This window comes from Numida meleagris, chromosome 9, assembly GCF_002078875.1.
Source record: "Numida meleagris isolate 19003 breed g44 Domestic line chromosome 9, NumMel1.0, whole genome shotgun sequence".
Classification (NCBI taxonomy): domain Eukaryota; kingdom Metazoa; phylum Chordata; class Aves; order Galliformes; family Numididae; genus Numida; species Numida meleagris.
Genome location: NC_034417.1, coordinates 134,791 through 162,588, shown reverse-complemented (window position 1 = coordinate 162,588; position 27,798 = coordinate 134,791). Strand labels below are relative to the sequence as shown.

The 27,798-nt window shown below is 49.9% G+C and overlaps 1 protein-coding gene across 4 annotated transcripts; it reads right to left on the bottom strand.

Moving 5' to 3' along the window:
• On the bottom strand, window positions 571–27,198 carry LOC110403744 (mucosa-associated lymphoid tissue lymphoma translocation protein 1-like). Of its 4 annotated transcripts, none has more exons than XM_021407411.1 (15): window positions 26,369–26,387; window positions 25,886–25,974; window positions 25,007–25,125; window positions 24,555–24,708; window positions 23,639–23,859; window positions 22,292–22,388; window positions 19,166–19,192; window positions 18,146–18,349; window positions 13,211–13,388; window positions 9,831–9,905; window positions 9,116–9,243; window positions 8,718–8,849; window positions 8,425–8,576; window positions 3,906–4,031; window positions 571–2,508 (listed from the first exon to the last, which is right to left on the bottom strand). In XM_021407411.1, exons 2-15 carry the CDS (start codon window positions 25,893–25,895, stop codon window positions 2,191–2,193), a joined length of 1,941 nt encoding a protein of 646 aa, XP_021263086.1. In that variant the 5' UTR covers window positions 25,896–25,974; window positions 26,369–26,387; the 3' UTR covers window positions 571–2,190. The 4 variants fall into 4 exon arrangements, with proteins under 4 accessions (XP_021263086.1, XP_021263085.1, XP_021263082.1 ...); XM_021407410.1 differs by lacking the exon at window positions 26,369–26,387 and adding an exon at window positions 26,144–26,282; XM_021407407.1 differs by lacking the exons at window positions 25,007–25,125; window positions 26,369–26,387 and adding an exon at window positions 27,024–27,198.

The following is a 27,798-nucleotide window of genomic DNA, read 5'->3' as shown; positions in this document are numbered from 1 at the left end:
AGGTAGACTGGAAGGATCTTCAGGTTGAAGAGGCTGATCGCTATCAGAACTGGTGGCAGGGCAGCATGGTGCCATGGCCAGAGGTCCAGGATGCAATCAAACTCCACTTTTCCAATTCAGCTTTGCAAATGCTTGCCTTTTAAGGAGAAACACAAGGTCAACTGAGGTGCATGGAAATGTGGTGGTAGGGCTGGGCTTGGGTCTACTGGAAGATGCAGAAATGTTGCTGAGAGTGGCAGGTCCTGTCCAGCAGATGAGAACAAGGAGAGCTCCTAAGCCTGGCCCAGCCACCTGAGGGCCACCCTTCACAGAGGAGATGGAAAGTTCACAATGAATGCTGATATTATTTTATCTATACATTTCATCGGACATTATTTCATCCTATCTAACGTCATTTGATCCATCTGCTAAATCCACACTTCAATATACAGTCACTTAAAAGAAACAATCCTCAGGCATAAAAGCCTAGAAGCTAGAGTTCAAAGCATAAAGAGCATTAGAGCAATATTAAATCACACCCCGGCAATTAGAGGGAAAAACAAAAACCATTAACTTAGAGCCACATGAAACTATGCATCCAAAAACACAGGCAGTGTTTTATTTAGAAAAAATAAACAGTATTGCTATGAATTAGATTAATAATTACAGGAGATGACACTTGCCATAATTACAAGAGCCAGAGACACGTTTTACCCCAGTGGTACAGAAGGGTGTGTACAATCCTTCCCTTTGAGTACTGTACTCCTCCCAAATGCCTGCACAGCAATTCCCACTGACCTGTCTTAAGTTTCTGTTGGTGTTGACTTAATCTTTGGTTCTCACTTCAATTAGTTTGTTATTTTCTGGTTTGGTTTCTCTATCAGTCCATCTTACTTAAACTACATCCTGTATTATTATTATTATTTTTTTTTTGGAGCTTTAAATTTTTTCCTATGAGACTTTCTCAACTTCAGCCAGATGGGGCCTCTCTTCTTTCTCTTGGCTCTACTCACTGCGAGAATAAAAGCCTCCTCTGTTCTCTCTGGACTGGCTTCCAGCATTTGTAGGATGGTTTATCTGGAAGGAGCATTTCATATTTTTCCATGCTGCAACAGTCTCCACTGTGGACAGATACACTGCTGAAGAAGAACCAAAACTTAGAAAACGTTCACTCCATCCCTCCTTTAGAGCTCAGACTCTCTCCCCATCCCATCAACCCTGACTTCTCAAGAAGTCTTTGACCTCCAAGACAGAGGATGGAGATCCCACATCTCCATGGGGTCACTGGCCTCTGCTGCATTGTTGGATTATCCTCCCCTGCAGAGCTCTGCTGAGACCATTACTCAAGAAAAATCAGAGGGGCAGGCAGGGAAAGGACTGCAGCCACTCAGGCTGGCCCTCCTCACCCATGGCTCTCTCTGGACGGCTGGTTCTCTACAGAAGGTAGTGCACCAAGTTGCCTGCAGTGAACACACACTGAGGCAGGCACTTTGGAACAAATAGTTGCACTAATAATTATTTTTTTTTGAGATTCTTCCTCCTCCATCCTGGTCTTTTCCATCCGCCTCACGTTGGGGATTCTGCGTCAGAGAAACTCAAGACCGCACAGGATCCAACTCAATGTTATGCCCCTGTGTAACAGGCCAGAAGGGGCACGCTTGCTTTTCTGAGCAAGCAATTTTCTTGCCCAAATTATAAATACATTCAGTAGAAATACATAAACACATAATTTAAAACCTGCTTTGACACAGGCAGGACTTGCAAGGAGGGAAAACTCTAACGCAACCCCAGGGGAAAGCTTACACATTGACCCAGTTTGATCTGGGTCCCTTGGTCATTCCTTGCGTCTCTTGCACAAGCGGTAACAGCCAGCAGTTGTGGGTTTTGAGATGGTGCCTGTGCCATAGTGCAGGACTGTAGTGTTTGTGGGTTTCTCAACACAGTTAATGCTGCAAATCCTGTTTTCAAGCACTTGCTTAGCAAATCCTGATTTGCAGAAAATATCAGCCTGTGCCCTTGGCTATAAGCACTGTTGGGTGTTGTGTGCAAATATTATGGCTTGTCAGGAGGCCAGGTTCTCTGCCAGGCATGACAATGACGCCTTGGTGATGCCTGCAGAAATTCCATTTGGACAGGGCGATCGCTGAGGCTGAAAAGCAGCTCAATTCTGCTGTGTTAACACCTGAAGGCTGTGCACGTCAGCCCATGGAGTCAGGGGTGCTCCTGCCCAAGGCCAGCCTGCAGCAGGGCTGAGCAGAGCTCGCTCAAGCTGCGTTCATCATTCTCCTCTGGCTCGCTGCTGGAGTTGGAGGGATTGCTGCTGGGCAAGCTGCGACCAGTGCCTGTCCTCAGGGCTCCCCCAGAGTCTGCCCAGGCCGGAGTGCTGTCATAGTTTGGCCGGGTGTAGCTCCTCTGGGTGAAAAACTGCCCCAGCAGCAATTTTGGGAGGATTTTCTGCAGGCTTTCACAAGTCCTCTGCTTTGTGCTCAGCTGGGTGTAATGCAAATCCAATTGCAGGACCACGTCCATCTGGAAGGGAAGAACAAAGGACACAAAGTGAATCGGGGAGAAGAGCTGAAGCAGAGCTTTTTGCTCCATCAGAACACTCGATGGGATCAGCCGCTGTTCTGAAGGCTCACAGCCCCATGCTGTGGTGCGCCAGGGCAGTGCTGCTGCCGCAGGAAACAAGCTGCTATGTACGTTCATGGCATATGTGGGCCTGAACCACGGTTTCCGGATTTCAAGACTTGTCCTGAGACCAGGCCACCTCACTGGAGACCCTACTGAGAGCACCGAGGCCCTGGGGCAGAGATTCCCTCTGACATGACATCCATTCTGGTCATCATGTCCATCCTTGCCACAGCACAGCACTGCACACACAAGAGGAAGGCATGCAAGGGCAAAGATGTGAACCACTTAAAGCACACAGGACACAGTACAAAAAATGACAGTTTCAAACAGCAGCACTCTACAAGGATCCATTTGCAGTCTATAATATATGGTGGAGGATTCAGAAGATAACAGGCTCGTGGCAGCCACCTGCCTGAGTGTGGAGCCCTCATATGGGGCTGTGCCCAAGATGCCTGGCTGTACAAAGCAGGGAGATGGATCATGCAGCACAAAGGAGATTTTTCCTACATGCCTGCCAGGCACCATAGGGTCCAGCTCTCACATCTACATTTAAAAGCTTGGGAAGGGTTCAAGGAAAGAGCTCCGGAAACAATCAAGTGCTGAAAGAGCTGTCATACGCTGAGGCTCGTATCGTACCTGGCTAATGCTGCTCGCTGTAGGCAGATCCACATAGCAGCTTGAGAGCAATGCTCAGCGTGAGCCTGTGTGGAGCCCAGCAGATATACACCTGGCAAGACCCACTGGCTGGGTGCTAGAGGAGAAAAAACTAAGGGAGAAACAAGGTGCATGCTGCTATTTGCATAGAAAGAATCTGCTGGAAGAGCCAAGCCAGGGGACCAGTAATACTGCCTCTCTTGTGGTCTTTAAATAGTTTGAATCTTTTGAAGCATGCCAAGGAGGCAGTCTGGCTTAGGCTCAGCAGTACCACACAGACAGCAGGCAATAATCCCTCCTGCTGCTCGAGTTTGAGTCCATCTCTCAGGAAAGCACAGCACTTCGCGAGACATCCTTCATCCATAACATTTGGGCTAGTCTGACCTCTGCGAGGCTGCCACAGGCAAGGAACAGCTTCTCTGGCCAGACAATGGAAATACAGAGTGAGGCAAGAGAGAAGCCAGCTTTTGTGCCCACCAACAAGCTCTGCTAGCATTGATCTGGGCATTACACTGACACCCCAGATGCTGGGCATCTTCTGCACAGAGCCAAGAGTCACATGGTCAGAGGGACAGAGCCAGCAGCAAAGGGGAGTACCGCTTCTGTGAGGGTGCAGGAAAAGGCACAGACTTGTACTCTACCTGAATTTTCTGTAGTCCACAGAGTTGGAAGATGCAGTCCAGCTCTTCCTGCTTGTAAACAGAGTTGAGCAGAGAATCCATTTGGTCTGGGTGGCTCTCTTCCAGATTGGCCACATCATCCACTTCCTAGGTCAGGAAGACAAAGGAAATGTGAGGAAATTTCAGCATCTGCCTGGGCATGGAGGCACAACTGGCCATCAAACATGCTGCTTCTCTACATAGCAGTGCCTGGGGCTTGCCTGTGCCCTTGACACTTGGGCTGGTGGCATTGTGGTGTACTCTAACTGAACTAATAAAGAATGCAAGCAGCAGGAATACAGATTTTACACACTTAACTTGAGCCTATCAGTTGCAAAACCTAGCTGAACACCCTCAAAGGGCAGGAAATCTGTGTTATGGGATTTCTAGTGGTGTAGATAGCAGCAAAAGCCAGTATCATAATGACCTGTAGCATAAGAGGCCTGTCAAGGAGGGAGCAAGGAGCTTCCTGAGAGCACAGATGGAGGGAGCTCTGAGTTGTGCTGGGTAATGAGTTAGCCCCTGCCATCTACAGAACTGTCATTCCCTGCCTAATTACCCAAACTTTTCCAGAACAGCTCCCTCTCTCTAAGATCCTCCTCAGTAACATTCGTCTCTTGGAACCTCCCCTGAACTGCTGCTTGCAGAAGGCCAAAGCAATTTGTTTCTGGCCAGAAGAATACTGGCAGAAGCTGCTAAAATGTTGGATCCTAAACACTGGCTGGGATCCGCAGGCATCAGAGTCACCTTTGCCTGCAAGGCTGGCAGAACGGGAGTGAACGCCTGTTGTCCCACTGCTGCTGATCCAGCAGGTCCATTGGAGGCAGGCTGAAGAAATAGCATTTATCTCTGTATAAAGCAAAGCCAAATCCCATCTCCACACTTGGCAACTTGTTACTGGAAAGAAAAACTAGAAAGCATTTAGGATAGATCAGGGCAGCAAATGGAGCTGGCAAAAAGGGAGGTGGATGTGCCAGCAAAGGGCGGACACAGCTCATAGAGGGTGGAGCAGCTCTCCTGCACAGGGAGCCTTTGGCCAGCCTGAACTGAAATGGGAGACAGACTGCAACACAGAGCACTTTCTGCCCTCTCTTGCCTTCTCCTTGCTTGGCTCATTGCATCAGGTATCTGCTCCAGATTCCAAACATGGTCACTGTTACGCTGAGCCCAGTGGGTGGGTTCAACTAAACCTGTGGACCAAACAGAAGCACAAAGGAAGGCAGTCTGGATGCCATCGATGCAGAGCTTCAGCAGGACGACTGCAAAAGGGAGCAGAGTGCTCCTACAACACCCAGCCAGCTCCATCTCGCCTGATATTGCTGACCTTGGACTGCAGCATGCACTTAGGTGAGGACAGGATGACCATGCAGTCATGAGTGAGCCTGCCTTGGGTAAGCCTGCCCTGCTAGGCCCCTGCTATGGGAAAATCACCAACTCTTTGAGTTGGTGGTGCCATTGGTGGTGCCTGTGCTTTCAGTAGCATTTAGGAAAGTGCCTGCTAAAGCTGGGGTTGGGCTATGTCCCCTTTTTTCTCCTTGCAGGCACCAATGTGCAGTGGATCAGATGACTTTTAAGTGCCTGCTTTTGCGTTACCAGCCACTGTGAACTTTCAGAGATTAACATCACAGTTTGGTTCCAGCTAGCAGGGCAGGGATGCTCAGATCTGTTCTAGCACACTAGACTCTTCTCCTGAGTGTCTGTAGATTGTTCTGCAATCAGACTGTGATGCCCTACTTTCATCCCAAGAAAAATTCAACATACTACAGGCGTAACTAGCACAAATATAGCAATACTCATTACAAGATAAAACATGGTGCATGGAAAGCCAGGCAGCACCAGGAATCTGGATTGGGTTAATCACATGGTGTCCCTGAGTGGTTCCAAGCCAGTCCCAAGCGATGAATGTCCCAAACAGATGTGCTGCTTCTCTCTGGCACAGACATGGGGAGTAAATGGTCCCAAACTCAGTGCTTCAGCCTCAGAAACACTGAGAGCTCACACAAATCTGGAAACTCTTGTTTGCAACCTCAGCAGAGTTTTCTGCCCTGCTTTGGTTGCACCAGCTATTGTGGACTGACCACAATGACCCAGTTGTTTCCCCCCTATGCACAGCATGACTACTGCTTGCGCCTGCCCATGTGCAGGACCCTGCACCTGCTAACAGCCTTGCCATCAGATTGCATCTTTCTAAAATCCAGTCCTGTCTTTCAGCATCCTGCAGCGCTGTGCCATGTTACAGGATCCTGCAGGCATTTATGGACATTGGGTGAGATCCCTCTGAGCCTTCCCTTCTCCAGTCTGAAGTCCCAGCTCTCTCAGCCTCTCCTTGTAGCAGAGATGCTCCAAGCCCTTCAGCACCTCCATGGCCCTTTGTTGGATGCTCTCAGGTCTCTCTTACCCAAGCTCGGGTATCTGCCCTGGCCACCATGATAGAAAGCGGCCTCGCAATGACATCTGCCAGCTCCTTCAGCACTTGAAGGTGCATCCTGCCAGGTCCCACGGACTTGTGTATGTCTAAGGTCAATTAGGAGCTCCCAGGACACTCATGCAGGCCTCCCGCTGCCTTTGCCTGCTTTCCTGCTCACTGGGATCCCTGAGCCAAGAGGGGGATCCTTGAAAACACACTTGAAAACTCTTATGGACCTCTCATCTCTCCAGGGCTGACACTCACAAAAAAAACCAGCTCTTGAGATCTGTGACCTTCAAGACACTTATCTGGGCAAGGAGTGACCTCATCTCAAGGGATCGATGAAAGCCTTGACATGTGAGATTCAAAGCTCCTCTGCTGATAGCAACTTGTCTGCATATATCTGCACAGGGATGTGGTGGAGTCACTGTCTCTGGAGGTGTTCAAGAACCATGGAGATGTGGCACTTTGGGACATAGTTTAGTGGCCATGGTGGGGAGGGGTTGATGGTTGGACCAGATGACCTTAGAGGTCTTTTCCAACCTCAATGATTCTATGATTCTACAAAAATGGGATGAATGTGACTGGGGAGGCCATTAGGTCTAACAGCTCCAAAGAAAGACTTAACTTCAAAATATGGAGATCCAACACAGAAGTTTAGAAAGTAGACGTTTAAACAGTACAGACTGAAAAATGAGGATGCCTTATCTCTTTGCATCATTCATTTCAACTCATATCCTAAAATAGTCTTTCTGAGGACATTGCCTGTCAAATGAAAATGCAAGACGAGGGATGGGAGAGAACACCAACACTACAAAATTAAATAAAATGGATCAAAGCTAGAAAACACCATTGTCGTTATCTCTGACAAGCCTTACTGCAAGCCCAGGCTCCCCGCTGAAGTCACTTTTGTAGCCAGAGCATGGCAAGTGTAAAAACTGCCATTTCCTCAACCAAATGTCTCCCTGGGCTCATTCCACAGGGCTTAAAACATACAGGAGCCAGGTGCCCTCCTACAGACACCCTTGCATCTCTGGGTTGGTCCCAAAGATGGGTAGGGTAGCCTTGCTGTGGGTGTCTAGTGCGACAGACGAATCGGATCCCAGCGCCAGGATGTGCTGCCTTGTCAGCAAACACCACTGGAGGTCAGTGTGGGCTAGTGCTGCCGTAGAACAGGACAAAGACAGGGAATCGATCCCACCTACTCTGTTGGGTCCCTTTCTAGTCTGTCCCCAGTTCCTCCTGTGCCAGCCCTGGATGCAAGAGCAAATATATGGGTCCCCCCTTTCCCACAAGCACTGCTGTGGAGTGGCTGTTCACACACATGCACACAATTTTCATGCATGTTTAGGCAGCTCACAAGGAGAAATGATGCTCTGGCTTGGTAGCAGGTAGACCTCCAAATCCAGGCCTCCTCTGGACACACCGCTCCTCACCAGCAACCATAAGGTATCTGGGGGCAGCATCCTTCCACAAGAAATGAGGGCGGAAAGATCCAGCACAGTCACGCTATGCATCAGGAAAAGGACTACAGAAAATGAGGAAGACTGTTAGCAAAAAGGAGCAGCAAAGAGGAAATCCTTAGAGATAGAGTGGAGGCCACCAGAGCTCTTATAGGAAAGGTCCAAGGAAGCTGGTACAACTCAACATGGAACAAGAGGACGACGATGTATTGCTGCATGGAGTTATTTTAGCACAGTAGGTTAAAACAGCATCATTCAAAAAGCCAGCTCTGCTTCCAAACACAGAAAACGGGCAGGCTTTTCATCTCAGTCAGATTAAATGCAATAATTAAATCAGACAGGCCAGAACACAGTCTGAGGAATAACTGGTTAAAGGCACTGAAACCAGCACTAAATCCTTTTCACAATGCATCAGGAGCAAGGCAGGCCACTGATGTGTGGAAGGGGCATTTAAGAGGCACAGAGCACTTGCAGAAAGGCACCAACAGCATTAAGAGTTGAGGGCATCCTTTTGCAGGTTCAGCCCTTTCTGGTCCCTGGGACTCCTCGGGCGCACTATAAACCCCCTCTCTTTGCTGCTGCAGAAGGAATTGAGGGGAATGGGCCCAGCATTCACGCACAAAGGACTCACAGTGGGCTGGCGGAGCATGAGCTGGGCATCAGTGATGTGGGCCGGGCAGTCCCGCAGCTTGGCACAAACAGACAGCACGTTGGAGAACAGCCGGTAGAAGCAGAGCTGTGCCTGCACCCCGCAGGGGAATGTCACTGTTTCGCTTGGGGGCTCTGCAAGGTAAAGCAGAGCACGGTGAGTGCTCGGCTCCTCTGGGGGTCCCGCTGCCACCTCCCTGCAGAGCGGTGCCTGTGAGGGGCACGGGGTCCCCCTGCTCCCTCCTGCCCTGCCTGGGAGCTCCTTGCACAGCTCACCACGGCTGCGTCCCCAGCGCTCCACGGCTGCTCCACTGGGGCAGATGGGGTCCGTCAGGGAACGGGCTTCCTTCAGAGTGTGCTTGATCTCCATCACCTGCTTCCCAGTGACCAAGGGATCCCGGCCAAGTTCTGGAGGAGACATTTCAGTAGCACAAGCGTCACTCCAGGTTCCTTATTTACCATCCTGCCTTTCAGACCCTACATCAACATAATGGTCCATGCTGCCAGGTTACTAAAACCTTGCATGGGGCACAGCCTGCAACTTCATTCCTGGGGTGGGAGAATGGGGGTGCTGATCTTCCCTCTCTCCCTTGCTAGGATTTGGTTTCTGCTACTTTTTTCTCATCTCTGCTAGGGAAATACTTGTCTAGCTTGGGTTCAAACCACTCCCTTACCTTCTAATACATCCTCCAGCATGTGTGTAACTTTCTTCTCCTGCAAAATATGTTTCTTCAAATATTTCATGAAGATCCCAGAGCTGTACTCCCCATCCTGCAACTCATAGGCTTCTGCATCTTCACTCCTGCAAAGGGAATGACTTCTCTTTACCTTTCTGAGATGGGAAGTCCTGGGGGTGAGTCAGGGCTTGCTGACTCCATTCAGGCTGCGTCAGCTGAGTCTGAATTAGTCTCTCATGCAATGTTGCAAAGTGCTTGATGTTAGCTCAGAGGGTGGGAAGGGCATAGGATGGGAAAAAGTAGAGAAAGGGAGAGGAGAGCATTGCCTCTTTTGCCAGGTGGCTGACAGCAGCTGAACAGCCTATGGAACCAGTGCTGGAGCAGTAAGCAGTGCTCATCTTCATCTCACGAGGTTCCAGGTGACATGCTCATGGCACACATACTTTGGGAACCAGGCTCAGGCCTGGGGAAGGAGATGACAGGAGCTGATGTCACCTTCACGAGTAACCTATAACTGATGAACAGCTGCCACTGGCAATGTTAGAAGAAAGAAAAGAAGTGTCTGGACGGGAAACACTAGAGATAAAGGGTGAGAGATCAAGGAAACATGAGAAAGACATTCTCAAGACTCTAAAGTCACCAAGCATGAAGGTATGCAAATAGACAGTATTTTTTCCTGTGTCATGGTATGGGCACAGCAAAATACACTTACGTGGCATAGCCATAAACAGTATTGCCCCAGGGCTCCAGCGGTTGTACCTGTGAGAGGGCACACTCTGGGTTGTACCTGTAAGAGGAGACGAAGGTGCCAGTCAGTACTGAGGGCATCCATCAGACTGTGCCTGGAGGGCAGAGCCAGTGTGCTCCACGAAATTCACCTCCTGTGGATGGCAATAAGAACAGCCTCCATATCAAAAATAAGCACTCATGTTAGTAGGGCAGCAACAGACTAAAGTCAAGAGTCCTAAGAACAAAAAACCAGGGAGAAATGAGCAGTTAGGGCCACTTCTGACCTATCTGCACTGGTGATCTGCTCCTACACAGTAAATGAACCTAGAGCTGTGGGTGCAACCACACCTCCCCCATCCTGAGGCTAATTCTTCACAAATTCAAGGGGACTCAGAGGCGTGCACCAAAGCATAGCTTGTGGTTATAGCTCGACTGCGTGTCCCAAAGCTCTGGGGTGCCTCACAGTTCTCTTTTAGCCCATGCACATACCTTCTGCTCCAGGAAATCAAAGCTGATACATGGCCAGACAGGATCAGTATATGCAACCACATCTCAAAGCTCAATGTTGGTTCTGACACCCTGGTCCAGATCTAGCTCAGTGAGCACAGACCTGTTACTTCCTACATCAGGTATATCAGGAGTGATAGTCCTGGTTTCCACTAAAGCAGATGTCATGGTAGCTCTCATGGCAAGCCTTGCCTAGGAGCAAATCTGACTCCAGACAGACTGGAGAACATTGGGATCTGTTGCCTCTGAGGTAGGAGACCTACACCAGTGATTTGGATGTGTTCCTGATCACAAACAGAAAAGAGCACAGAGGTGGAGTTATTCGGTGTTATTCAACTCCAGAATAGCTTGCTGGGGCTGAAGTTGGCACACTAAAAAGAGCAGAAGGGATCATTGGGTTGCCAGCAGCCAGAAAGTTACCTACTACTGCTGCAACAGTCTGGAGAAGATGTTTAATGGCAGTTTTGATCTTGCTTGTGTAAGTTTTCTAAAGATGATGAGAAGAGAAAATGTTGAAAAGGAGACATGCATCTAAATATGAACACTGAACAGAGAGATTTATCTGCCCCTTAGATGTTCCTAAATGAATGCAGAAATGTGGGATTCCAGGTGCAAGGAGAAATGAGAGATCAGATCTCCACATAAGCTGAGGTACTGTCGTCTGCATGCTGGAGACAGTGACCTGAGGCTGGACAGACAGAGGTTGATGCAAACCTTCTGTGATGGCACCAGTAAGGCCAGCTAGTGCATGCAGCGGAAATACTGGCCATGGTCCTCTGCCCTAGAAGAAGACAAGGTTCAGCAGGATATTTCCAGACCATGACCGAACATAGAGAGATGTCTGATATCAGAGAGCATGGCAGAGCTCCAGTAAAGATTCATTCATACTGCACTTCTCATGCAGCTCAGCTCTCATCTGCATCCCAGACAGAAGATGGTGTTCTTTTCCTGCCCTAAGCACCACATACCAGAAGCCCTCATAAATCAGGGAATTCCTGGAAGAGGCAATCGCATCCACCCAAAAATCAGCACATGAATGTACTAGGTTACAAGCAGGCTCCTCCTGTTCTGAAGCTGAACATCTGCTACCACTTGGCAAAGGAGCCAGGCCCTTCTCATTTCCTCGGCACTTCTGATGCCAACATATGAGGCAAAGAGATACTTGGTGTGAAATCCCCCTTAGCACACACACTGCTCCTCCTGGTCCACGCACGGCTGGGCAAGCCATGGAAAGGCAACAGCCATCTGCAATTCACAACAACAATTTAACCAAAAGGGTGTTGGGAAAGGAGGCCCCAAGAGCCCTGTTTTACCGGGTGTTGTAAAAACACGCAACTATGAATTCCAAATGCTTTGCTGAGCTGAAGCAGTGACTTCTTGAGAAAAACAAGCCCAGAGGAGAGCTTCCACTGCTATCCCCTGTGCGCCCAGTGATAACAACTACTGCACAAAGTGCTGTGCTTGCTGTGGGAAAGGGGAAGGAAGTGTGAGACTGGAGGATGAAGAGAGAAAAACAGCCACATAACATCAGAGCAGTTCTCACATCGCATCCTGCTCCCAAAGCACAGTAAGAATTCACTGAGCACATAAATGGCCAGCAACACCAAGGAAGGAGGTATCAGCTCAAAAACTATTTCATAGATTGTTGCTGTTCATGTTAGAATTCCCAGCGCAGCCTCCATGCAGCAAAGCTGCCTCCCCACCACATATTGCCCTGCTATCTTCAGGTGCAACATTTGACATCTGGATGAGTTTCTGGGCTAGCCTCTGCCACCAGATCTGGCAGGAGCTGATGATTCAGCAGCTCTGCTCAACAAGGGCTCTCAGCAGCCTTGGGACAGGGAACCAAAGCTCTCTCCTTCATCCAGCAGCAGTGAGCTGCAGAGGGAGGACAGTGATGCTTTGCTAAGGGGCATTTGGGGCACGTATCAAAGGACAGCAGACTCCATCAATGTTGGCAGTTCAGAGCTGCAGAAGGCAGCGTAAGTCTCAGCACAACTTAGAACAGCTTGTAAGCTATTCAAAGCTAGTGTTCTACCTCTGCAGCTAAAAGATGCCAAAGAGTTAACATCTTTGCAGGGCCTGGAAGCTCCTTCAGGGCAACGGTGTCAACATCTGTCCTTACATTGCTCAGTGCAGAACCACAGACAGAAGAGGGAGAATTTTCTTCCTTTGCTCTCCAGATCCTTTCTACCCTGTAAATTAATCTCAGGAGCCTCAAATAAATGAAACGATGACAACTTCTACTGACAACTAAGCCTGACTACCTCTGCTGGAAATGAGCAACTAGTAATTTTCTGCAGCCCACAAGCTGCAGGATAGAAATCTACAGTCCAAGGGAGGATGATGGGGTTTCACTTTTCTGAAGTCACAATGTGACTTCAGAAGCCTTTAGGGAAGTAAAACCAAATAGCATGGCTTAACATATTTTTCCTGCCATGTTGCACTCTTCTGAGACGGTAACAAAAGCACAGACAATAGAAAGAGATGAGTCACTTCAGGTGACTTGCACAAATAGCCAGCATTTGGCAGGCTTTTTCATCTCCCTTCTCTCCACCACATCTCAGGCAGGATCTGATGCTTACAAAGCTGCATCTAACACGTGACCAACTGGGCCTCCCAGGAGATCCTGCAAAACCTGACAGCCTTGCTTATTTCATGACACAGATGGATAACCTTTCACAGAGACCTCAGCAGTGCAACAGAGGATGTGCCCTTGAAAATCCGTAAGAACATCTCACGTAGTTGTACAGGAGCCCAGTGCTGAAGGGAGAATGAAGCTGGCAGCTATTTCCCCAACCCCTTGAAATGCCACGCTCTGTCCGTCCCAGTGAGGAAGGGAGAAGAGCACCCTACCATTTCCTGCAGGTGTCCAGCAGGATCAGGTTCAGGGCTGTCTGCTGCTGCTGCATCTTCTGAAGGATCCTCTGCACGCTGATGCAGTTCTCAGGGGCATACAGTTGTGGAGCATCAACAGGGACCATGTAGTTCCTCCCCATATGTTCATACCCGTGCCCGGCATAGTAGAATATAGCTGGGAACATGGAGAGGAGAGGATGAGTCATGGTGCAAGCTTACAGGTCTGTAGCCAGCTCTCCACAGCCACCTCCCACCTCCTGCCCTATAGGGATACTGGCTTGGGATACTTACACTAGGAGCACTTCCAGGCAGACAATTTGAGCTACCTTGACCTCAAAGATTTGACTTTTTTCAAATCCATGCCCTTCAGTGGAGCAAGCAGCAGCCCCGAGAGACTCTCTTGTACTTGTGGTTTCCAGCAGTTCTTTAAGAGACACCAAAGTCACCAGGTTTATAGGTTTGCTAACCCATAATCATTTGTGCAACAACATCCAGGCTTGGCATCTGACAGGCTGAATACCACCTCTGAACAAATATTTGGCTAAAAGATGATCTCTCTGCAAGAATGTGACAATAGACAAAGCCTTTCATCCTGACCAACAATACTTTAACAACCTTTTAGAGAAGAAGCTCCTCAGTTACCTAGTTCAGGACAGACTCACAGAAGCTCAGACAATGGGAAATATTCTTTGGTTTTCAAAGGTCTGCTAGTATTTGTACATCTATGAGATGGTAAAAAATGAGATTGAGAAAGACAGAGAGATGAGTTCTCCAGATGTCCAGAATATGTGGACCATGTGCTTCAAGATCTCAAAACAGATACCAGCCCTGTAAGGTGGGAGAAGAGTCAGACTCATCCAGGTGTTGGTGGGAAGTCCAACATCCAATGTCAATTTCGTTCACATGCTTTCTTCTTGAGCACAAGAAATGTAACAGTGGTTTCTTTCACAAGAGACAGCATCTCGGGAACATCCACGTTGGAAAGCCAGCATGGAGGAGCACAGCATGACCAAAGTTGGTGCTTCTCCAACCCCTACAGACACGTTCAGTGAAGGGTTTTCCTTCTGCACAGGGATCCCTAGGTGGGCTGTAGCTTCCCAAAAGGAAGCTGCGTGTTGGTTTCCCAGCACTGATAGAACTGCTTGGGGGATGCTGTTGAAAGACAACTTGGGGAACTGAAATCTGTTAAAAATAGCTCTGTGAGGTGATGTAAGCAGTTGCACTACCGCAATTGAGGTAGAGTGAAGAATGAGAGGTCAAAAAAGGGAACAAGTGGCTATCAGGCAAAAGTAGGATAAATTTTTAAGTCAGATTCACTGCCAAAGCCCATGCTTCACTGAATAATCTCTCCTTTATTTTCTTCCACTCTTCCTGCCCCTGCAGTTTGCAGGAAACTCACTTTGATCTTGGCTGCTGCAAGGGGTGCAGTGAATGGGACAGGAGCTGAAGGACTGAAAGCATGATCTCATCCCATGGAGTGAAACCATGACCTCATAGTATATGAGGCCTAAAGTCATCTTGAGTTTCCGTTCTCAGGCGACAATGGAAAGTTACTCAAATGGCGTTTTCACAGGCGCCCACAAGGTTTGGGTTCCTCTTCTTAGGGATCAACAGCCAGAAACAGAGGGCTCCGATTTGCATAAGTTTTAAACTTTCGTAACTCACAAATCAAAGCCACAAAAGCCTCCTCTGAGAATATATGAGTATAAAATGGGAAGCATTGTGGAAAAATCAGATACAGGTATTTCAGATTTGGACCCTAAAGTAGTCAAGCACTTCTGGCTTTTGTCTCTCTTGCCTCCATTTCTGTACCTAAAATGGAAGTGATGACATCCTATACCTAACACCATCACTGACACTTGGAAAGAGCTGAAAAATTACAGAAAACTCCACAAAGAATCATTAAATTATTACATCTCCTAATTTTGGGGGCCTCATTTTGCACCATCGAATGCTCCCTGCTCTATATAAGCCACAATGACTGGAGTTCAAACAGAAAGACAGGAACTTCACATGAGCTGAACAGCTCTGCTGCAAAGCTCTTCTGGACTGAATCTCTTTTCCTGAACAGGAACGTCAACATTTTGCCTAGAGGGGAAAAGGCATTTTGTTTTTTTTCTGAGTTACATTTCAACACTCTGCCCACATCTTGTGAGTCAAAAACTGCTGATCAGAGACAAGCTTCCGAGTACCAAATTAAAAAGGGGAAGCTCCAGGCACTGCTTATAATACAGGAAATGTCAACATGCAGCTCAATTAGCGCATGACAGCATATTCCTAGTATTTCACTCGTAACTTTTTGCTTTTGTTGCATTTCCGACATTATTTTTGACTCGGGACTTTTTAGGATGCTTGAAATAACAGCTGGGGAGATTTCTTGTTTGTCTGAGGGCTGCATAATGAGATTATTCAGGGGATGTTTGGGGCCTTCAAAATGCATTGTGCCTTTTCTAAGAGAAGAGCTGGAGGAAAAGCAGCCAGATGAGCCACTGCAGTGAATTACAGAAGCCTCTGGATCACCTCAAACATCCAGGCATGCAATTCCACTGAAATGAAACCTCTTTTTGCTCTGGGCTTGAGAAATCTATGATGAGGTTGAATAACAAAAAGCATGAAGACCTGCACTGGGTCAGGTAACACCAGGCAACATTTCGGCTGGGGCTGAGCACAGGTTGAACACTAACACTAGAGATAAGGAACCGGAATCACAGCAGCCACCCTGCTAAAGATGAGCCAGCTCCTGGGAACAGAGCTACGTTAGGAGACACAGGACTGGCAGTGCAAGGGAAGTAGTCAGCACTGTCACTGACCCTAAGGAGACCCCACTTAGGTCCTATGTCCAGTTTTGGGGACTTCAGTTCAAGAAGCAAGAAAAAGACCAGTAGAAGGTACTGAGATATTGAGCTCCAGGGCCTGGAAGAAGAAGGGCCAGAGATGGGATGGGATGGTGATGTGGAGGTGAAGGGGGGTCTAATAACAGCCTACAGATGCTGGAAGGGCAATCAGGCAATTAAAGAGACAACAAAACGCAGCTCTCTTCATCCGCAAAGGCCATAAAACATGGGGCAACAGGCTGCTGTCTCAGCACTATCTGTGTGAGTATGTCAAACCTGAATCTCTCAGTCAGTTCTAGGTGTTTATCCTGGAGCTAGTGCCTTGAAAAAGTGGATATACAGGGTTTAGAAGGAGTTGCTGGCTCCCTCTAAACATGCATTTCTATTAACAAGACAAGTTAATTTCAAGGATTTGCGCTTCACCTGGTTCTTTCGATCTCACGCGAAGAAAACAGGTGAAAAAATGCTGGAAGATGCATCACAGCAAGAGGCAGCATTGTTCTGGGGCAATCAGCAGGCAGACTGACCCAACACCCCACCCTAAGTCTGGATGCCACCCAATTATAGCAAACATCTTCCACTCGATCACAGTGCTGGGACCAGCCCATGCCAAGGTTCACTGCCTCCAAATAATAGACTGCTCAGCTTAGAAAGCTGTAATGAAAACCACTATTTCAGGCAGGCCATGCCAAGCAAACACTTGAGGCTTATCAAGGTTCAGTAGCTCAGCTGTTTATGTTTTCCTTGCCAGTGCACAAAATCAATTTTGCCAGGAAGGATCAATGGCCACAAAAGCAGAAAAGCACTGGAAGTTTAAATTAGGCATGACAGCATGAAAGGTTTGCCATTTCCAATCTTTTTCCTCTCCACTGCTTATGAAAACAGGGGAATTACTATGGAAAAAAAAACACTGTTTGGTAGTCAGGCACTACGCATACAAGGCAGGAGCAGCAGCACCTTACACAAACACGGAAAAAGCACAGCAACTCCCCAGGGAATACTCTGGCCCAGGAGAGGAAACAAAACCTGAGATGCAAGGGGATTTCAGACAGCAACCAGAAAAGGAATATGCAGGTGAAGTCCCAGGAATACGCTGTCGTCAGATGACACAGGGCTGGAGCAGCAACCACTGCCTGCTGCCTTTCCCTGCCAACTCAGCCTCCCCGGGTGAGTCAGTGCCTCCAGGAATGAGGGAGCTTTGCAATGTTTCACTTGGGGCCTCATCCCTATCCATTGCACAACTCCTAACCTCACAGCAAGCACTGAAATTGGCCCTGTGTTGACTGTTGCTGCCTCAATCCCTTGATACTCAGCTGAGAGGGTGGTGAAGATAAGTGCTGTTCAAAGCAGGCTGTGCTTCATGTTGAAAAGCATAAAAAAATAAACCAACAAACATCTGCCAGGTGTTTTTGGGGTATCCATCACGCTGGATGAACCCCAGAAACCCCAAGGAAGTTACTTTCACCACCAAAATCTGAGCACCTGCTTTAAGACCCACAAGATCCGCTCTTTGGTTTTGCGTTTAAGGAACACTTCCCGTGGAAGTTCAACCCCAAAAGCCACCTGTCCTGCAGCTGGGAATATGTGCTTCTGCAAAAAGCCTGTCAGAGGTTCAAACATCAGGAATGAGAAACAAGCAAATCCTGGCCAGCTGGAGCCATCACAGATCAAAAGGAGCTCCTGCCGTGACAAAGGAGTGTGTGGGGCAATCCAAGATCAACCTCCTAAATTTTGTCATCTAAGGAAAAAGTTAAGCACCCTCCCCCGTTCACCATCAGAAGCACTGGCTCCCCAAAACCTCAGCACAAAACCATGCCAATTGAGTCAGAGGTTAGCCACATGATGGAGAAAAACCCATTTTGCCCGCCTGTAACCTGGCCCAAATGAAATGGTGTTTACCTGGGATTCCTGCCAAGCCTGGCACCGCTGCAGACTGTGCTGCAGGGATACCCTAACCCACACAAAGAAAAGTGGGTTAGTGGAGCCCCTAATTTATTTATTATTGTTATTTTAATACAATAGCTGTTAGGAAAATTGCCAAATCTCTGCTCCTTCCTTTCTTTGACTGCTGCCACCATCAAATAAACTGCTGCCTTACCATAGACTCCCTTCTCTAGGAGCTGCAGGAACCGACTGACCGCTGCCACCATCTCAGGCTTGTTCAGGTCCAGGAGAGAGACAACTTGGAAGCCCAGCTGCTTCAGAAGAACACTCAGCTCAAACACATCCATGACAGGAGCCATCAAGTTTGGATGATGCTGGTAATGGTTGTTGCCCACTAAAAGTGCTAGCTTGCCTGTAGCTAACAGAAACAAGTAACAAAGGTGTAAGTGCTCAATGGGTGGCAAGGTCTAACTTCCTTTGGTTGGCATGAGGACAGGGGAAATCCTTTCTCACTTTTAGGAAGGAAATTTAGACCTGCCACGAACCTGGAGCACCCTCCAGAAAGCCCTCAGCTTTTTCAACAATTGAATAAAATACGCAAGGCATCATTTTGAAAGAAAGACCTGAAAAGTTTCCACTTGGGAAGCAAAACTCCAGGAGCAGAGGAAGATCAGCACTACTGAGGATTTTTGGCACAGGCCCTGTCATGTCTGTCTTGTTTGCCGGCAGTGCCTGGGAGGGGAAAGCTCTGAGCCAGCTTCAGAAGTACCTTTCCCCACAGGGCTGAAGGAAGGAAACTCCAGCTCCTGCTTTTATTTCAACCCCCAGCTACTCCTGTGGGAAAATCATATTTAGACCATTGGTTTCAGCAGCTGTGGGAGCAAGGAGCTTTGCTCTGGTCCAAGGAGGTATTTCAAAGAAGGAAAAGGCGTTGCGCAAAGCAGACTTCATTGTCATTTGGCAGGCATGGAGGTCGAGGTTGGGTTACTCATTAGGAATAATCTTACTCCACTGGGTGAGACAGATGAGGTCTTGGCAGGGGACGAGACTCATCCTGTGCCTTACAGATCTGATCCAGAAAGCAAAGAGCCAGCAGAGCCTGGGGCAGAGTGGCCATAAAGGCTTGAAATGGCCTGGGCAGGAAAAACACATCAATGCCCTCCCCTCCCATCCATCCTGGAGCTTAACTTTTAATTAAAGGAATAACTGCTCAAGAAGAGAAGACAGTACTCACCAAAAAACTTCTCAGAGCGATGGGTACCTGGAAAGGAAAGAGAGGAATGATAAGTCAGTGCCCAGCACGCAGCATCCCAGTGCCAGCTCCTATGGCAGGTCTGGAACGTGTTCCCATGGCCCCTGGCAACGCAAAGCTGGATCATATGGTGCATCTGCATCCCTTCTGCAACTGCAGAAGTGAAACAGGCTGCTCCTCAGGCAAGTTTTTTGCCCCTTGTTTGTTAATCCTACAGTCTGCTCATTTGAGAAGCCTATCTGAGTGGGCGTTTGGGATTTATCTGAAACCCCATACTGGCAGCAAAGGGGAACAGCAAGTGGTTGAGGATGAAGGTCAAGGCATGCAGGAGAGAAGAGTGACTGTGTGCAGGTGACTGGGAAGTAGAGCTGGGAGAAAGGGCAGGTAGGGGAAACAGAATGACTCCATGAAGAAACTCAGTCAACATAAACTTCAAAATAGAGAGCTACTCCCTGCGAGCAGAAAGGAAGCCGACTGTTTGCTCTTGGTGGTGATAATATTCCCAGCACCTTCAACATCCTGGTTTGCCTTCTCCTGAATTTCAGCCGCTCCAGCTCAGGAAGGCCACCTCAAACATGGAGTTCACAGATGCCCTGCCAAAGAGCAGCAGGGCATCCATGCAGCAATTCCATCCCTGAGCGTTCCCAGCGTGAAGCCTCTGAAAATCATCATTACCATGACAGATCCAGATTTTCCTATTACAAAAACCAATCCAGCCCAGTGAAAAGCCTGAAACTCTACAGGCTTTAAATGAAAAAAGTAATGGCATATTTTAATTGTGTAAATCTTAAAGGTCTGTAACACCTTTAGCATCTGAATACACAATAATGACTGTACTGTAAATTAAAGAATCATGGAATATTTAAGGTTGGAAAAAACCTCAACGATCATCTAGTCCAAATGTGGACCCATCACCACCATGGCGACTAAACCAAGTCCCTCAGTGCCACATCTCCACGGTTCCTTAACACCTCTAGGGATGGTGACTCCACCACCTCCCTGGGCAGCATGTTGATAGAAGAAATTTTTCCTAATATCCAACTTGAACCTTCCCTGGTGTAACTAAAGGCCATTACCTCTCATCCTATCATTGTTACCCAGGAAAAAAGGCTGATCCCCTCCTTGCCACAACCTCCTCTCAGGGCATTGTAGGGAGTGTAAAGGTCTGCCCTGAGCCTCCTCTTCTCCAGACTGACCCATCCCAGCCCCCTCAGCTGCTCCCCATAACACCTGTGCTCCAAACACCTCACAGCTTCATTGCCCTTCTCTGGACACACTCCAGGGCCTCAATGTCTTTCTGGCAGCGAGAGGCCCAACACTAAACACAGCACTCAAGGTGCAACCTCACCAGTGCCAAGTACAGATGGACGACCTCCCTATTCCTGGGAGGAATACCTGGGAGAAAACCTGCCCAAGACATGGGCTGCAGCTTCTGCAGGAGAGTGCTATGAGAGACAGAGTTAAAGCTGTACTAAAGTCTGGCTACGCTACATCCGCAGCCTTTCCCTCACCCACCAGGCGAGTCACCTGGTCGCAGAAGGAGATGAGGTTGGCCAAGCAGGAGCTGATTTCATGAACCCATGCTGCCTACGCCTGATCCTCTGGTTGTCCCACACACGCTGTGTGATCGCACCCAAGATGATCTGCTCCATGACCTTCCCCATACCGAGGTCAGGCTGACAGGCCTGGAGTTCTCTGGATCCTCCTTCTGACCCTTCTTGTAGATGGGAGTCACACTGGCAGTCTCCTGTCTCCTGGGAGCTCCCCTGCTGATCAGGACTGCTGATTGATGGTCTAAAGCAGCTTTACAAGCACTTCCAAGAGCTCCCTCAGCACCCTCGAGTGGATCCCATCCAGCCCCATGAGTTTGTGACACTCAGGTGCTCCAGGAATGCACAGAAAGCCACCAGAACAAACCTGTTTGTCCTTTTCTGCCTCTGACAGAGCTGCTTGTCTCATTTTAAAGCTATCTAGCCATAACGTTTTGAAACCAACCCAGTCTGTTAATGCTGTCTGTTACTCCTGGGCACTGTTTTGCAAGTTGCAAAGAGGCAAGGAGAGTACACAAGGCTCTCAGATTATACAGGACCAATTTGCACCCTGGAGAGATTTTAATGTCAGTGTGAAATGCTAGATGAAAAGCTTATAGCATAGAAAATTCTCTAGGTGGTGTAAAGAGCTCACAAAGCTATTCCTGTCTCACAGTACTGCAAAGGCACACAGCCAAAGTAGCTGTCACATTGGAGGCAGAGCATGCCCAAGGCTCCTGGGATTCATCTTCTCCTCAGGAATCATCAGGCTGCACAGCACACACAGCATCGGCCCTGGGCTGCCAGCCCGATGGACCTGAACCTTCCCAAAATAAACACCATCCTCTTCAGCATGATGCATCTGAGCACATCACTTCAACTGAGTGAGGCTGTAAATTCATTTTAATGAAGGACCCTGCTACACTTTGTTGGGGAATTTATTAAAACAGTACCTTGGCAGTGCAAGAAAAGCTGCAGTGAGCATCTGAGAGCACAGCCTAATGCTGCAGGACTGTAGGACCCAGCAGCATTCCAAGCTGCACCACAGCCTGATGGGCAGACTGATGGATTTTTTCTTTTGCAGATGCCACCTCCCTCACTTATTCTGAACCCTGTTATCAAGGAATCACATTTATCACAGCGCTGACTGATGTCTGCGTCCCCACATCAGGGGTGCATGTGCAGCTCTGCCGAGATCATCCAGTATATCCAGGGTGTGAATTTGTGCTCTGCAGGCTGTTCCCATGACAGCTGCTGCAGGACTGCCAGGACATTCCCACATCTCTGAGAGCCCCACTCCGCTCTCACATTTGGCTCCCTGCAGAAGCGGTATTTAAAATCAGTGGCTTTCTTTATTTCTTGTTACTAAGTCTGTCCAAGCTGGGAAGAGCTATGCATTCTAGCTCTCCTAATCCCAAGCCCTGAGCACAGTTTCCTCTGCACAGTGAGCCCTAGGATAATATCTCAGCTCTTTGTCCACCAGCCTGGTATTTCCAGGCAAGAGCACTAAAACTGTCTAATTCCTTTTCATGCTAGAAGATGATTTGTTGCAAAGCAGACATGGTTTAGCTCTGCTCACCTATGTGAATGTCCACTGCGTTGGTCCAGTGCTCTCCATGGCTGTTGGAGGCACAGCACAGGTACGTGCCAGAGTCGCTGACCTTGGTGTGGGTGATCTAGACAGGTCAAAAGTTAAAATACGTTATTTATGGTGACAATTTGCTTCTAAAGAGCAAAAGTACTCTGCTCAAATGCCCTCCTTTCTTTATCCAGCAGCTGTGAAACTGTGTCACAGCCATACTCTGCACCTAGGAGCCACACAAGCAGGACAGCATGTGGTCAACATCAGAAGGTTCTCAATTTTCTTCCTTGGTGACATTTTCTAGATTTCTATCATGCAGCCTGTTTCCCACCTGTATCCAACCCTCCTGAAGGAGGTCAAGAATCCCAGCAGTGCTGGCTGGCAAAGACCTCTGTGGTTCTCCAGCCCAACCTCCTACTCAGAGAGGAACTAAAGCCACAGCTGGGTCAAGTCAGCTGCAGCTTTGTCAAGACAGGTCTTGAAAACCTCTGATGACAGAGATCTCACTGCCTCTCTGGGTACGTACTCCACTGCTGCACCATCCACCCCAAAGGAGGAATCTCTTCCTAGTTGCCAGGCTGAGCTTCCCTGGAAAAAGTGCTGTTTGAGACCATTGTCCCTCATATCACCATCTGAGAAGAGCTTGGCTCTGTTGCCTTAATCGCCCTTCAAGAGATATCCCAGGAAGAAATTTGCCTTTCTTGCAACATGAAGACAGCACTGACTAACATTCAGCCAGTGAACCACCATAAAATCAGACCTTTTGCTAACTCCCTGACTCTCTCCTGCTGTGAATACCTGCTTTTCCTTCTAGCTTTCCTGCAGGCACACACTATTCCCGCAGCTCCATCACTCCACACCCACAACCCCTTGCACATGCATACAATAGCTCTTCTTGTGCCACTACAAGAAGGTACAAGAGGCCTGCTGAGAGCCCTTAATGCCAGCACATCTGTGAATCTCTTATTTCCTAGAGAAACATCCACAGCTTGTAAAGAAGCCCATAAAACGTATTCCCACTTCAACCTCAGCCCTTCAGTCAGGGCTATCAAAGCAACGGGGGGGATCTGTGTAGTGTGGGCAAACGTGGCTGAGCACAAGGTTGTTTCTCCAGGGTTGAAGAGAGGGGGAGGACAGGCAAGGAGAGACAGTTTTCCACTGACATTCACCTGATCACACAGATCAAAGCATTCCTGAGCCTCTGCACACAGATAAGAGCTAGACTGAAGGTCTGTGTCATCCTCATATTGAGGATGACAACAGCATAAAATTTTCATCAGTCTCTCCAAGAGTTCTGAAGCTCTCCCACGCACACCATCCCACTGGGCTTCTCCCATCACCCACCTCAGTAGCCAAAGTTTCTGAACCATCCCGAGGTAATGTTACCCAGAGTTTTTTTTTCTTCTGGTGTTCCAGCAGGTTCCCGTTTCGGTACCACTGGTAGCTGGGGGCTGGGACCCCAACGGCAGCACACTGCAGCTGTAGTGGTTTCCCGACTTCCACCTTCTGCTCAGTGGGGTTCAGAATGATGACTGGTTCTCCTTGCCAGAGCTGAGGGAGCAGTCCTGTGAAGCAGAGGCAAGGAATCGGTACTCCCTCTTTGAGGACAGAAAACAATATATATATTTTTTTCTCTGCAGTCTGTGTGCTTCAACAGAGAAGCCAACCTTTTCCGCCCACACCAAGAGTTGCCATTCCATAGGATGGCTGTGCTCGCAGTGTCACCCAATGCACCCTTCTGCCCCAGGAGCGGGGAATCCTTGAATGCAACACCCACAACAGCATATGACACAACAAAGCACTGCCTCTTGCTTCCCAGTCCCAAATGTGTCTTGACTCCTGGCAGTGCTCACCCCTTCCTGCTAAGGGTGCAGTCAACATGCTGAGGTCAGGCACACCCTAAGTTACTTTGCCCAACTTTGAAATAGCCAGACTGCTTCTACCAGTCCCCCTGCCCTATGCAAACACCCAGCAGCAAACGCCCAGTATAACCTCCCTCTGGTAAACCCACAGCGAGTGGTCAGCAAGGCAAGCAGGTAAATATAGACGAGGTTACTGAGATCATGACAGGGACCCAAAATACCTGGAGCATAGACACAGCAGTTTTGCTTAGACCCATATCACTGGAGCAATCCTCTCACATAATGACTTGAGTTTGGAGGACACAATGCCCCAGAAACCACAAAGGATCGCTGTTATGTTATCCAGTAATGTCTGTGCAAAGCAGAGAACAGAGCAAAGCTAGAAGACATGTTCGTACCTATGGCAACACATGGATGAACCTCCACCTTCACCCAGTCAGAGAAGATCACATTTCCGTAGAGGTCGTTGATTCTGCAAGTGTAGAGTTGGGTCTGCTGTGCAGTGATGGACAAGTCTTGCTTGGTGGCACCAGGAATCTGGTAGCGGACAGACTACAAGGAAAACACAGGCAGTGGGAAGCAAGTCCTCCCATCACTGCTGGTAGCAGAAGGCACCAGCAAGCCCCTTTAAAGGCATGAAAAGCTGGAATCCCTGGTTGTGTCACCTCCTCATAAGGATACGGGGAGAACGAACTTTTCCACGGCACCACTGGAAGCCCTTGGCAAGCACATCCATGTCACCACATCTCCTCTATTCTCTTCCAGCCTCCTGCTGCCCACCCACACTGCTCGCAGAGGGCCAACTCCCCTCACTGCAGGGCACGGAGCTGGCCCAACGCAACAACATTACCTGGCACTGACAAAACCACTGGTACTGCAGCGAGCTGTGGGCCTTGGCTCTGCAGCGCAGAGTTAAGGAGTACCCAACAGGAACGGAGACAGAGACCGGCTGCTCGGTGATCACAATGGCTGTGAGGAAACAGGTGTGGGTTTGCAACACAAGCAAGGAGATGGACACCACTTGGGTGGCACTGAATGGGTCACAGAATCATTAAGGTTGGAAATGACCTCTAAGATCATCTAGTCCAGCCATCCACCTACCACCAATGTCACCCCCTAAACTATGCCCCTAAGTACTACATCTCCATGGTTCCTGAACACCTCCAGGGATGGTGACTCCACCACCTTCCTGGGAGGCCTGTTCCCATGAACCACTGCTCTTTCAGAGAATACATTTTTCCTAATATCCAACCTGAACGTACCCTGGTGCAAACTAAGGCCATCACGTCTCATCTTCTCACCTGGGAGCAGAGGCTGACACCCACTTCACCCCAACCTCCTTTCTGGGAGTTGTAAGGAGCAATAAGGCCTTCCCTGAGCCTCCTCTTCTCCAGACTGACCCATCCCAGCTCCCTCAGCCGCTCCCCATAACGCTTGTGCTCTGGACCCCTCACAGCTCTACTGCTCTTCTCTGGACACGCCCCAGGGCCTCGAAGTCTTTCTGGCAGTGAGGGGCCCAACACTGCACACAGCACTGGAGATGCGGCCTCACCAGCACCAAGTACAGAGGGACGAGCACATCCCCAGTCTCATCGGGTCGCTCTTGCTCCTTCCGGGCATCACCGCTGCCGATGTGCCGGGCTTGCCCTCCTGCACGGCTCACGGAGAACCGCAGAGCACCAAGAGCCGGACGACCCCCACGGGGACCAAGGAGCCTGCCCCGGCTCACCTGTCTGCATCGCTCTACCGGCGCTCCGGCCGCCGTGCGTCGCCCGCCCCGGCCGCCCTCAGCCGGCGGCTCCTGGCCCCGCCGAGCACCTGCGGAGGAGAAAGCAGCGGCCCCGCATCGTGAGGAGCCCCCGGCCCGTTCCGGCCGCGGGCAGCGCGCCGGAGCCCGAGCCGCCCGCTCTCCCCGCTCCCTCGTCGGCTGCCCCGGGCCGGGCCGGGCCGGGCCGCGCCGCGCCGCGGTGCGGTGCGGGGCTCTCACCTGGCCGCGGCGGAGGCGGCTGCGGGCCGCCATGGTCGCCTGCGGGGAGCTGCCGTCCTCGGCGGGCAGCGCCGGGCTCCGGCTCCCCGGGAGCCCGCGGGCCCTGCGGAGAGGCGGAGGAGCTCACCGGGGCTCGCCCGGCCGCGGGCCCCGAGCTCTTCCGGCTTGTCCCCGGAGCCGCCCGGGCGTCTCCCCTTCGGGCCCGGGGACGGTGCCCGGACTCACCTGCCGCCGGCCCCGCCGCCCGGGAAAGGCCCCGCTGGCGCCCAGCGCCGCACTTCCGTGCCGCCGGGCCCGCCCCGTCTCCCCGCTCCGAATACGAAACGGCGCGGCGACTCCGCCCGGGGCCGGGGCCGCCTGTGCGGCCGGGAAGGGCCTGCTCCGCGGGGGCCCTGGCGTGCCCCTGCCTGCCGCTGCCCTGAGTGTCCTCAGCCCTGTTCCTGCGGGTGTCCGTACCACATCCCCATCGGTAACCTCAGCCCTAACCCCACAGGTGGCCTCTGTCTGTCTGCATTGCTGTGCTTCTCACCTCCCGTAGCCATCCTCGCCCTTGTCCCCATTGCTGTTCTGAGCACTGTCCCTATAGGTGTCCTTACCTCATCCCCTCGAGGGTCATCACTCCATCCCCACAGCTGTCTCACCCCCATGCTCATAAGCATCCTCACCACTATCCCCCATGGGTGTCCTCACCCCATCCCTGTGGGTGTCCTCATTCCCATACTGATAGGAGTCCTCACTGTGTCCCTGTGGGTGCCCCCACCCATCCCCATAATCACCCTTGCTCTCATCCCCATCCCCACAGCCACCCTCCTCCCCACCCCCATAACACTACTGCCCTTGCAGCCACCCTTCCCTTCATCCCCACAGCCTTATCGCTCACCTCTGTCAGCAGGGCAGCAGCTCCAAGGCTCATGATGGAGCCCCAGCTGTGTTGTCCCCTTTCCCTCAGCTGGGAGAAGTGGGGTGAGCCCCAGCCCGAGGAGGTGATAACCTGTCAGACTGCTTCCGCTGAGAAATCCCCTGCCAGCTGGGCCGGGCATCACAAGGGCTGCAGGGGAAGTGGCTCAGGGCCAGCCCGCCCCAAGGTTGCACAAGCCCCTTTGGGATGGCAGAAGGGTGACAGCTGGGGACAGCCTGTTCATGCAGCCCAGCTGCTGGGGCAGCGCCATAAACTCTGGAGCAGGCCCTAATTGCATGCTCCAAGACGTTTGATTTTCTACTCAAAGCCCAAACTTAACCTTTTTGGTATGAAGGAGAAGTGTAAAATTGCTCCCCTGGTTCCTGAAATCTCCCTCCCTGGATGTGGAAATGGGTCTGAGGATTCATTAATAAGGCAGCCAATTGATTTAGGAGTTAATTTCGGAGAGGTCTTCTGGGAGCAGAACACTTGTGCCTGTCGGATTTCTATCACAAACAGTCCTTTATGCCAGGATAAGAAATCCTTTGAGCCCTTCTGGAACTATAGCTTAATGAAATGAATTACGCTCGTGCACAGGCTATGCTTGGAGAAACAACATGGTGGTGAATGTAAGGATTCATTATCACTGCACTGTTACTTCCATTTTCACAGGACAAAAGGCTGAGTATTCTCTGCCACCAGCATCTCAGATGAGGCCGCAAGTGTGTCTGGGGCAATGAAATGATAAGAATTCACC

Excerpts from the sequence above, each read along its gene's own strand:
- LOC110403744 (XM_021407407.1), bottom strand. The coding sequence starts at position 27,183 with ATGCCCGGCCCAGCTGGCAGGGGATTTCTCAGCGGAAGCAGTCTGACA. Across the intron at positions 23,860-24,554 it reads TCATCCATGTGTTGCCATAG|GACTGCTCCCTCAGCTCTGG; the intron begins GTACGAACATGT and ends TCTGCTTCACAG. Across the intron at positions 4,032-8,424 it reads TCATGCTCCGCCAGCCCACT|GAAGTGGATGATGTGGCCAA; the intron begins GTGAGTCCTTTG and ends TTCCTGACCTAG.